This window comes from Triticum urartu, chromosome 5A, assembly GCF_056163025.1.
Source record: "Triticum urartu cultivar PI428250 chromosome 5A, HENAU_Tu73, whole genome shotgun sequence".
Lineage (NCBI taxonomy): Eukaryota > Viridiplantae > Streptophyta > Magnoliopsida > Poales > Poaceae > Triticum > Triticum urartu.
In genome coordinates this window covers 402160843-402172502 of record NC_141877.1, presented here as the reverse complement: position 1 = coordinate 402172502, position 11660 = coordinate 402160843, and the positions used below count along the sequence as shown (strand labels likewise).

The following is an 11660-nucleotide window of genomic DNA, read 5'->3' as shown; positions in this document are numbered from 1 at the left end:
TTGTTCTAGCTGCATGCTGATTTGGAGATTCGCACCTCATTTTTGCACTCCTGTGGGTAACTTCAGTGAATAAGTGTGTCCGACTCATGAAGATAAAATAAAGATGTTGAACTTCCGAAAATGTTCGATGCCAAATGTGTGTTCTCTGCTAAGCTGAGCATGAGGATCATATCATACTGGTACTATCGGATTTGGGAGGATCCATGGATTCCTAGGGGAATGACTCGGCGGCCTTCTGCACCACGTGGACATAGCCTCCTCACTAGAGTTTGCGAGTTAATTGATCCGGATACGGGTTACTGGGACCGAGCTCTCGTCGAAGGTTGTTTCCATCAGGATGATGTGCCATACATTATGAGCATCCCAGTCCATGATCAAGCGCATGATTTCTTAGCCTGGCATCTTGATAAGGGCATTTTCTCTATCAAATCGGCATATAAAGCACATGTGGCCATGTTAAAAAGGGAGGCTAACAAACAGCAAGGTGCCAGCTCGTCATATGAAGAACGAGATTCTGAAATGTTCAAAGCTATTTGGAAACAAAAGTGTCCTCCTAAGGTGCATCATTTCTTGTGGAGATTTGCGCACAATAGTCACCCAATATATATGAATATCAGTAGAAGGGGTGTAGAGCTTGATACACGGTGTGCTGTTTGCGGCCAGTTGTTCGAAGATGGAGGGCACCTTTTTCTAAAATGCAAATGGGTGAAACACAGATGGCGAGCGTTGATGCTGGAAGAGGTGAGAGTGAAATTGTCACAGCAAATTTCCGCAAAGGAAGTAGTATATGCTATCTTGCAGCTTTCAGAGGAACAAAGGATGCTTACCATTGCTCTCCTTTGGTCTTGGTGGCTTGAGAGAAACCATGGAAATCATGGAGAACACAAAGCCACGATAGAAGAATTTCAATATGCCGTTCGTTTTCATGTGAATGAGTGAAATGTGTTCCTGAACAAGAAGTCGGTTTCTCAAGCAAGCCATAGTTCTTGGAAGCCACCACCATCATATTTTGTTAAAATTAATATTGATGGAGCTTTTTCAGAACACAATGGATACAGTGGATGGGGATTAATATGCAAAGATGCCTTCCATGAAGTCCTTTTTGCCGCAGCAGGCTCATCCCAATCAATTTCCAATGCTTTACACGTTAAGACAGTGTCCCTTTGCACCCCTGTTAACTGGGCTATTCAAATGGGGGTGGGCAGAGTACATTTTAAGACTGATTGTCTAGTGCTATAACAAGTTGTGTCATCGGATATGTACGGCCTGTCTTCCCTTGGCCAAATGTTCAAAGAGCTTAAGGTGAATCTTGTCACACAATTTATCCAGACTATGGTTGTATACACGCCACGTGTTTGTAACAAGCCAGCGCATGTGCTGGCTGCTATTGGTGCAGGTTTAGTTGATGGAGAGTCTAACCAATGGTTCTCTAACTATCCTGATGATATAACCCATGTTGTAACCGGCGATTTAGCCGTGTCTTAATGAAATACGAGTGTTCCATCTAAAATAACACAGTATGCGCACGTAGGTGCCTCCAACGACCTGAATTTCAACGCGCAGTTTCTTCACCCGTGAGACTGTGAGAACATGCAGGGACTAGACTAGTTTTTCTAAGGTCAAATTTAGAGTAACTTGGAGGGAGTATCTCATTAGCAGTTTTTTTTTTGAGAATTTATATCATTAGCACTTGAAGCGCAAAAGAACGGCCCATTCAGGTATTAGCCCATTAGGGAAGACTGGAAGCTCGAGGCTGGAAATTTTTGGTATGGTTGTCCTGTTTGTGAGCGCCGCACTCATATCGATCAGTCGATCTGCTCGCTGCTAGGGTTTTCGCAGACCACATCGCCAGGCGCCACCGTCCACCGCAGACCATTCGCAGACCATATTGATCAATCGATCTGCTAGCTGCTAGTTGAATGCCCGTCCATTGCCATCGAACAAAAAACGACGCAGAGATATGATTTTGGGTAATGTTTTCAAATCCTAGACAAAATCAGATTTGAAAACATCCAAATATTATTGTAATTGGTAATGTTTTCAAATCCCAGACAAAAGCAGCTGTGAACACTTATGCATATCAATAAGATAATAAACAATGTCCGTTCATTTGCACATACATATATGGGCTAATCAACTAGAGTGTTTATACTCCCGTTGCAACACACGGGCAATCATCTATACTATATATATAAGGTAGTGTTTATTTTCATCAACTTATTCTCCGCCCTGCCATTACGTCCCTTCATTGATTTTTTTTTCGTCCAACCGATTTTTTTAGTCCCACCACACCTTTTTCTCACACCTTCATACGCTAATCAATCGTCTTAATTTACTTACCTTCTGCACAGTCGCACCAATTATCATCTTAGATTTACTTACCAAACATTTATTTGCACAATCACAGGTATGATTTGATAAACATTTATGTACACAATTATGGACCGGATTTTATAAGCATTTATTTACACAATCATGGACAGGATTGATAAACATTTATTTACACAATCACATTAATATAGATACGTAGATCACAAGCTAACATACTAAAATATTTATATCCCATTGCAAGGCACGTGCATTGTCCTAGTATTTTTTTTAAGTATATCCAGTTTTCTTGATCAAATCATGGCTATGTCCATTTGCCTTGTATGTCAGCAAGTGTACCAACACCGGATTCTGTAGGTCGTCATCGTCCTGCGTGTGCATTGTATATGACTGTCATGAAGGACTCATCTAAAAGTACACATGAATGGTGAATGGAGAGTACAACACCAGGACAACTGCTCGTCCACATTCATTACCATGCCACATGCGCATAAACTTTAAACCCAAAAAACAGACATAATTGTGTATAGAGGTTGAATTGTTAGCTATGTGGAACATTAAATGATGGCCAAATAATTGTAATGTTAAGGTTTTAGCTAGTTTGGGTTTCTTGGAACTACATCTGATACGATTGGACGCCATCTATAAACATCATCATTCCAGCCAGGAATTTTGGCTTGTAAAGCAATGTTAAGGTGGAACAAATTAATTTAGATTTTTAATACATCCTTCTAGAATGGATTTTGTCCCACACATTCGGTAAGGGAAGAGGATTGACTATAGTGATTGTTCTCTCAAGTAGGTCAAACACGAAGAGAATGAAGCAGTCGGTCGTGCAATACGGGAACAAAATATATACTAAGTAGGCTCTAGAAATACGAAAACAAATGACATAAAGGACATGGGAATCATTCTTACCAACTTCCAAGCTGAGACACTACAACACATCCTAGGTTAACAATGATGTAGTGCTGGACATAAAATGCTAAACGGAGTTTTGGATCCCACATGGAGTCATCTAGTATCATCTGAGAGAGGTGTTAAACATTATTAGAATTTACGATAGCAATGACATGTGGTTGTCGCCTTCTGAAGTATAAGTAAAAAATTGCAAGTAAAGTAAGTGTTGTGAAATTGTAACAACTTATAGAAAAGTGTTATCCATATAGTGATATAGAGTGTCTTTGGCAAACTGAAGCGCGTCTGTACCATTTAATCCGCCATGCTAAAAATGTTAATATCCATAGCGGTGAATCTATAGCCCGCATGTTCTTTCAGCAAAGACACTATGTATCACTATATGAACCTTACGTTTTCTATAAGTTATTGCAATCTCATAACAACTATTTTACTTGTAATTTTTTAATTATATCTCATAAGGTGGCAACCACATGTAATTACTATCAAATATTTTAATAATGTTTTACTTCCCTATAAGATGATACTGAATGACTCCATGCGAGACCCAAAACTCCGTTTAGCATTTGATGTCCAACACTACATCATTGCAGAACTTTTTAGTTGTTAGCCTGAGATGTGCTTTAACGTCTCAGGGTGCAAGTTGGTAAGAATGCTTCGTATGTCCGTTTATGCCATTCGTTTTTTGTATTTCTAAAGCCTACTTGGTGAAAATTTTGTTGCCATATTGCACGATGGACCCCTTCACTCTCTTCATTGTTTATCTACTTGATAGAACAGTCACTATACTCGATCCTCTTCCCTTGTCGAATGTTTGGGGGGAAAATCCATTCCAGAAGGACGTATTAAAAATTAGAAGTATTTTGTACCACCTGGAAATTGCTTTACAAGCCGCAATTCTCGGCTAGAATGATGATTTTTTTAGATGGTGTCGCATCATACCAAGTGGAGTTCCAAAAAACCAAACAAATTACAATTACAATTTTGTGGCCACCCTTTCATGTTCCACATTGCCAACAATTCATACCTCTATACAGCAATTTTGTTTGTATTTTTGATTTAAATGTTTATGCGTATGTGGCATGATAACGAATATGGACTACCAGTTATCCTGGTGTGTACATTCACTATTCATGTGTACTTTTAGATATGAGCCCTTCATGATGGTCAGATATAATGCATGTGTAGGATTATTACGACCTACGAAATCAGGTGTTGGTACATTTACTGACGAATGTGTAGCCAACATTCCACAAGTCCTGCATGGTTTGGTCAAAAGAACCGGGTTTAGACTTCCTTCGAACATAGTCGGTTCACTCTTGATTGATAACCAATATGTTCATTAGATTTTTAGTCCAAGTAATACTTTTTGTATTACAACATTGTTAAACATCTCTATCGCCCCTCTTATGTTAGTAAATTATGTTTTTTTCATTTTATTGATATTGCCTTGAATGCCTTCCTAAACTTGAATGATGATTTTTTTCCCAGATGATAATACATGTGTTGCGAAATTGGATCTTGTCGGTTGCCGTTGTGTCGTACCAGAGCCCGTCATTCACTGTAGTTATACCTAACGAAGCACCCAAATTTAGAACCTATGATGGTATCATTACAGTTATACACAAGGTAATAGTTTTATTTAGTACCTATATTTGTTGTCTTTTCAGTTTGCTATGCCTCAAGGATGAAGAAAATAGCTACAAAGTTACCTTCAATGAGATTATCAACTTGTTTGATGAGCCTTATGATATCAGTTTTGCTAAATCACATCTAGATGTGCCATAAGTATTGCACATCTAAATCCTATATCATTGATCTTATGTTGAGATTCGTGTGGATATTGTATTTTTCTTTTTTCTTTTTCTCTTCATGCTTGATTCACTCACTTAGATGTGCAATAAGTTGGGCACATCTAGATGTGCCCTAGACATTTCCTTATGATATATATGTAATATTGCTTCTTTATTGCAATATCGCATATGGGACGCACATTTTTGGGACATATTGTTCTAGGCGCACACCTCTAAAAACTTTTAAAAAATAAACAATTCTGGAACTTTTTTGTGGTGAACATGGTCGAGTGTTCTACTTGTATGAAGTTTGCTCGGAGAAATGACTTTTGTGTTCCTGTATGAGAAATAAACAAAATTACAACTTCAAAATACTTGAATAGTAACTTGTACATAGAACTGAATTTTTTTTTTGGCACAGGAAACCACGTAAGTCATGCCTTCATGAAACTTTATATGCGAGTATAACACTAGATCATGTTTATTCCAAAATAGTTTCAGAATTGTTTGACTTCTTTTAATAACTTTGAAGGTGTTCTTTCGTTCATATGATAGAAATATAATGAGAAGTGAAAAATCATAGAAAGTGAGATGACACGCATGTCAAATTCTATAGAAAAAGATATACCATTTGATTCATAGGATAGCAACTTTTTCATTGGGTCTAGGCTAATATTTTTTTTCTTTGAAACATGAAGATTGGTTCATGTCCTACGTAGGAATAGAAATATATCCCTACAAACTAAATGGCTTCAAAGGAGTTTTTCTTATAAAATTTCTTCAAAATTCCTGTACACGGCCTAGATATTTTATCAATGTGGGTGCGCTTAGACCAAGGTTCCGACGGGTAATTCCCGATTATATATTTGTTGGCCATATTGAGACTTCATATATAACATGATGTCACCTCTCTTGTGCGCATACTATCTTCCTCACCCTTGCATAATAGCAAAAACTCATCACACCGACACTCTTCTACTTGCAATTCTATTCAGTAACCCAGAATTATGTGTGTACATAAACTAGTAGTTCCTTCCCTCATAGAAAACTACGCACACAATTCCAATCCACAAAGTTTAATGTTGAATGTGTGCAATTTCACTTGTATGTTATACTCCCTCCATCCATATATAGGGCCTAATCCGTTTTTCGAGACTGCCCTTTGACTATTGATAAGATTAATAATAGTATATGAGATGTATAATGTGAAAATTATATCATTAGATGCTCCTTTCACGTATGAATTTGATGGTATGCTCTATGTAACTTGCATGTTATATATTATTGCTCTAACATATGATCAAAGTTAGTCTTGAAAAATGTATTAGGTTAGTCTCAAAAAACGCACTAGACCCTATATATATGGATAGAGGGAGTATATGAAATGGGGCATTTACGATGATGATTTAATTGTTGATCTAACGATTTATGAAGGCTCCTAACATTTAATAAAATTTCAGGCAACTTGGGAATAAACAATCCCTACAAAAGTATGTAGCACGGATTATTGCAGAATTATTGAAACAACATAAACATGTCGTCATGGTCACCAGTTCATAAGACTCTGACACATCTAAATTATGAAACTACAACAGTCAAGCTCATCATCATCATTCACACAGGAAACGGAAACGTTTCCTGCAGGGAACAAGTTAATTCACACACAAGGGCTACTTTGACAAGAGCAAATGACAGTACAATTCCCGATTTCCTTCTCGCCGATACCTAGATTGCAGGAAACGCTCCCGAGATACAGCAGCAAACATAATTTCAATCCTACAGTTAAATAGCCTAGCTCATCTCATGCACTGTACAACGCCACGTTTTTTTCTGCACCAGCAATGGAGGGCTGACGCCATAAACAGTGCATCTCCTCACCGGGGATGGTTTTTGTTGAAGCGATTACCTCTTCCGCCTTTTCGGCTCAACCTGCAGTTGATGGGCCAAAATTAAAGAGGGATAGAAAAGAATGTGCTGAATAATACTAAAAAAAAGCTATATCTTATATTAAGCTCATCTTCACCATGAAATACATGAACTGAGATCATGCTAATGGGTGACAATAGCCTGTGTTCACAAAGATCCTAATCACTGCTGATAGCAGCTTAGCGCATTCAGTTATTCGAAGATAATATCAGAATGTCACTTTAAGGTCCTAACTTGTTTTGCTAACCAAAGAACAATCATTCTTACCATAACAGCCTATTTAAGATTGCCAGCATATGTAAGGCTGCTTGGCAAGGGACTAGCTAATGTTCTGCAAACACAATATAATAAGGTTCTTGACAAAGTACTATACACATGCATGGACTCAAAGAACTCATGACAGCAAATTTTAACTATACATGAGTACTTGTTTAGTCAAACACCAAACATTTTCCTAGGAATATTGAAGGAACAAAGGCAAGCATCACCAACTTTTGGAAATGAAATTCTTGAAATTAAATTCAACAAGATAAAGGTATAAAGCTATCTACAAGCAGAAAATTAATAAACAATACTGTCAAGAAAAAGGAACAAAAAATCACTGACCTTAGAATCAGAACTTGGTGAACTCGGGTATGAATTTGAAGGCCTCTTTGCACCATTTTCTTTAGCACAATCCGCACACAGGAAAGTATCCAACTTTTTGGCCTGCTCAATGGTCATTCCCATACAGGTTGGATGGAACCTGCACAGGTTCAAAGGTACATACTGAATAAACATGTGAATAAAGAAGGTCAACAGTAGCAGAAATGAAGCAGCACAGTACTAAATACTCCCTCTGTTTGAACTAAAACCACGACACTTATTATGGAACGGAGGGAGTAGCAATTTGTTGCTGAATGTTCTGTATGCAAATATAAAGGGCACATGCCATGCCTATATATAGAAAGTAGGAAATAAGTGTTAAGAGACATTTAACATGATTGGTGATCAGATAAGAGAGAACTGCAATGCGAAACTAGTTGTAGCAAATACTCTTATAGGAGGCAAGGAATTAATAATCCAAAACAGGCAACCTTTAAGTCAGAAACTAAAAGGAAAGGACAAACATATGTTCTGTTCTTTGCATCTTTTTCTGAAGTAATAAACAACAAACATCTCTTTTGTGTTGCATCTTTATAGATTAATAAATATGCAACACTGTGTTCCTTGAGATGATACTCTGTACTTCTGTAGGTAAGGTGCTCCTTGGTCCTTGTAACAAATATAAGGATGAGATACAATGCTTTAACCACATATATAATCATTTTTAGGATTGAAAAAAAAGGATATGCTCTAAAAATCAAAACAATGAATGCTGTGCTTGTGTGCAATACTGATTTCCAAACTCTGACATGGTATGTCCAAAACACTTGCGTATTTATGTAGTTCAAACATCTTTCGAAGTTGGAAAAAGGTCAAAGTATGCAAATTTATAAACACCAAAGAAACATCCAATATGCACTTCCCAAGTATTCCACAGGGAGATGGCATCACCGTATCAGAGCCAGCTCAATACTTTCAAGGCAGCTATTTCTCAAACAACCAAGCAAAGCACAGTGCACATGCTGAAACAGAGCATGAGACACAGAACAAAGAGATTGCTGAATTTTCCAAGAGAGACGGCCCTTTCACAGACATGAGACAAAACTGTTCTTTTGAATCATATATCTTATGAAACCTACGAATGTGGCATCAGTGTAAACTGCATATCTTTGAGAACTGCAAAGCATAAGAATGTGGAGCATCAGGCTGTAAGAAACCTTAGAAGTTCATCAATTGCACTTGACTATCTTCAGTCCTAACCAAAAGATGTCATACCACAATTTAACTTGGCTTTCCAATGAAAATACCCAAACGCAAGGTAAACTAATTTGTCATGCACGGCAAAAAAAAAAAGATATAAGCTGGATAAGCTGAATGCAGCATGTGAATGCAAGGCAGCTAGTTGCTGATGCTATCTCTTGGCCATATAACCACCAAACCGACAACATCAGCTGGGTAAACTCTGACAAGAAGAATTCATTTTTATCAGAGATTTACCAGTCTTTGCATCCCTCGCATTGCACCATGAGGTCATCTGGGTTGTACGGCATCTCGCACTTACAGTACCTAAACACAAAAATCCCAAATGAGACCACCATACGACAGCCAGCCCCACAATGCATTGCAAATCGAGCGACAGCTAGCGGAAGGCAGGGCACGCAGCACATACACGGCGACACGGTCGGGGGTGAACGCTCCGGTGGCCGCCTTGTACTCGAATCGGCAGAAGAAGTCCTCCGGGCCGACGTTGTCGAGCTTGGTGTAGTTCTTGAAGGAGTGAACGATGCACTTGCCCTCGATGGTGTGTGCGCTCTGCGTGTCGAAGTGGTCGGAGAGGAAGAGCTCTTTGGCCCCGTGGAACTGCCGGCGGCCGCCCTTGGACTCCTCCGGCCGGTAGTACCAGCGGACCCGCACCCGCACGCTCCCCCGACCGTCCGACTCCAGGCTCTCCACCCGGGCCACGTAGGGCGCGTTGTCCGTGTCCGACGGCCGCATCAGCACGCAGTCCCCGACTTCGCATCAGGAAAGCAGGGTCGTCAAACAAAGACCAAATCTTGGCGGAAATGGCGATGCAGCAGCAGCATCAAGGAGAGCACGTACCTCGGACGACCTTGGTGGTGCCCCTGATGGTGTAGGAGTCGATGTCCCTCTTGCCCTGCTTGGTCTTGGCCATGGAGGTCGGGGTTGGATCGGGAGGAAACCCTAGGAAGCTGAGCTGGGGGAAGGACGGGAAGGGGGGAGGGGTGTGGTTGGCCACAGCTCCGTTCCGCCCAGGGAGGAGGAGACCCGGGAGGGCAGGGGTAGTCTAGGGATTTCGTGGGGGAGCAGTGAAAATGTGAAATGGAGGTTTGAATCCAAGTGGCGTCCTGGCATCCTCCGCCGTCCGATTGGAGCAGGTTTGGTTTGGCGTCTTCTCCGTCATTTGGACTGTGAATTTTGCCTTTCCCATTTCTCGAAACTATGGACAGAGCACTCCACGAAAGACGGATGTCGCGTTTAGTCCACGCGTGACCCTCACGTCGGTTTGTGGGTGGCCACTAAGGGCATCTCCCGTCGACCTGCAAATTTCTCACGTGTGTTCGGACCATGCTGTCCAGATAGTGGAAGTTATCTAGTGAGGTCCTGTATCGGTCCGCGACGCGGTCCGGATATGATTTCTCTCATAAATCAGAGACAAATGTGGGGGACTTTGCGGAAGTCCGGACATGAGAAACATCCTTCTTTATCCGTCTGGCCAACCCAAAAGAAAAGCGGAGTCCACGCTTTTGTAGCATCACGCATTGTTTTCGCGCCAAAATCCTTAATTTCTCTTCTTTCATTCCCCGTCACTCTCCGCCCAATTCCCTCTCTTTTCTCCCATCCTCTTTTTTCTTCCACCGCCGACGTATGGAACGTCAGAGAACCTGTCGGAGATGGAGCCGGCGGAGGTGCCGGAGGATCCGTGCATCACGTTCGCACGGAAGATCAGCTCGGCAACGCGGCAAACTCGCCGCTTGAAAGCGAAGGCCGCAATGGAGGAGAAGCTCAAGAAGCGGTTGGCCACTGGTGGGCCTGGTGGTGGCGATGGCCGTGGAGGTCGTGGCAGACGAGGCGGTCAGCGCTGCCGTGGCGGACGTCGCCAAACGGGCGCGCCCACAATACAGACGGCGCCATGGCCAAAATCTTACAAGCCTCCATACTACTACGCCGTCAAGTAGGTCGGAACCCCCGTTGGTACGGTGCCTTACATCGTCGACGTTAACGCGGCGCCGCTCTTCTCCGAGTATTCTTCACTGCAGCTCGTTCGGGCGCGGACGGCAGGCGGGGAGCAGATGGGTGCCGCACGTTGTTCGCTGCAATGCCTAGAGCGGGGGAGCCGTCGTACGACGCGGACAGTGAGATGCTCGACATCATCCACGACGGAGGCAAGAGAGGAGGAGGGGACTATGAGGAAGTGCAGGTGGAAGATTCGGATCCCACCTAGTCCGGCAACTACCACCAGCAGCAGTCCTGCACCTAGACGACCACGCAGCAGCCCTACACCCAAACCGGCGATGGCACACAACAACAACAACAACAACAACAACAACAACAACAACATTGGACCACCAGAGAGCAACAGTAGGAGGGGGGAGGAGGAGGAGGACGACGACGATGGTCCGGATGATATAGCCGACGATCCGAAGAAGAAGGGTAGAGGAGAAAGCTTCAACATGTGAGAGGGCAAGCTGTTGTGTGATACATGGTTGGCCACTAGCATTGATCCGATCCATGGCACAGAGCAAAAGGACACAACCTTTTGGAGGAACATTCACATATGGTTGTGGGCAACCAAAGTGGAACCTTTTCATTGCCAAGACCGCCACCCAAGCCAATGAGTAAGAAACCGATGACCCTATTGACCCAACCCAAGAACCACTGAAGAAGGTTAGAAAAAATTTCAGGGGGAGAAGTGGGAGGAGGAGAGGGCAAAGCGAGAAGGTGAGGCGACCAAGCTGACGGGGAGGTTCGAGGACATCTTGGCGAAGGAGTAGGCATGCATGAGGCGCTCAGACATCAAGGAGGAGAAGAAGGCGGAGAAGTTCAAACTGTTGATGGAGGCAACAGACAAGAAGCTCAAGCTCGAAGAGA

The 11660-nt window shown here is 42.0% G+C and overlaps 1 protein-coding gene across 1 annotated transcript; it reads right to left on the bottom strand.

Annotated features, from left to right (window-relative positions):
• Positions 1-6596: 6596 nt before the first annotated feature.
• On the bottom strand, positions 6597-9930 carry EBS (PHD finger family protein / bromo-adjacent homology (BAH) domain-containing protein). Its single transcript, XM_048674158.2, has 5 exons — positions 9651-9930; positions 9220-9562; positions 9048-9116; positions 7572-7710; positions 6597-6968 (listed from the first exon to the last, which is right to left on the bottom strand). The coding sequence occupies exons 1-5, from the start codon at positions 9721-9723 to the stop codon at positions 6942-6944; spliced, it is 651 nt and encodes a 216-aa protein (XP_048530115.1). The 5' UTR covers positions 9724-9930; the 3' UTR covers positions 6597-6941.
• Positions 9931-11660: the final 1730 nt, after the last annotated feature.

Bases quoted from the DNA above. Each gene is read 5' to 3' on its own strand.
- EBS (XM_048674158.2), bottom strand. From the start codon at position 9,723: ATGGCCAAGACCAAGCAGGGCAAGAGGGACATCGACTCCTACACCATC. The intron at 9,563-9,650 runs GTACGTGCTCTC...CCTGATGCGAAG, and splicing joins CACCACCAAGGTCGTCCGAG to TCGGGGACTGCGTGCTGATG. The intron at 9,117-9,219 runs GTATGTGCTGCG...TTTTGTGTTTAG, and splicing joins ACCCCCGACCGTGTCGCCGT to GTACTGTAAGTGCGAGATGC.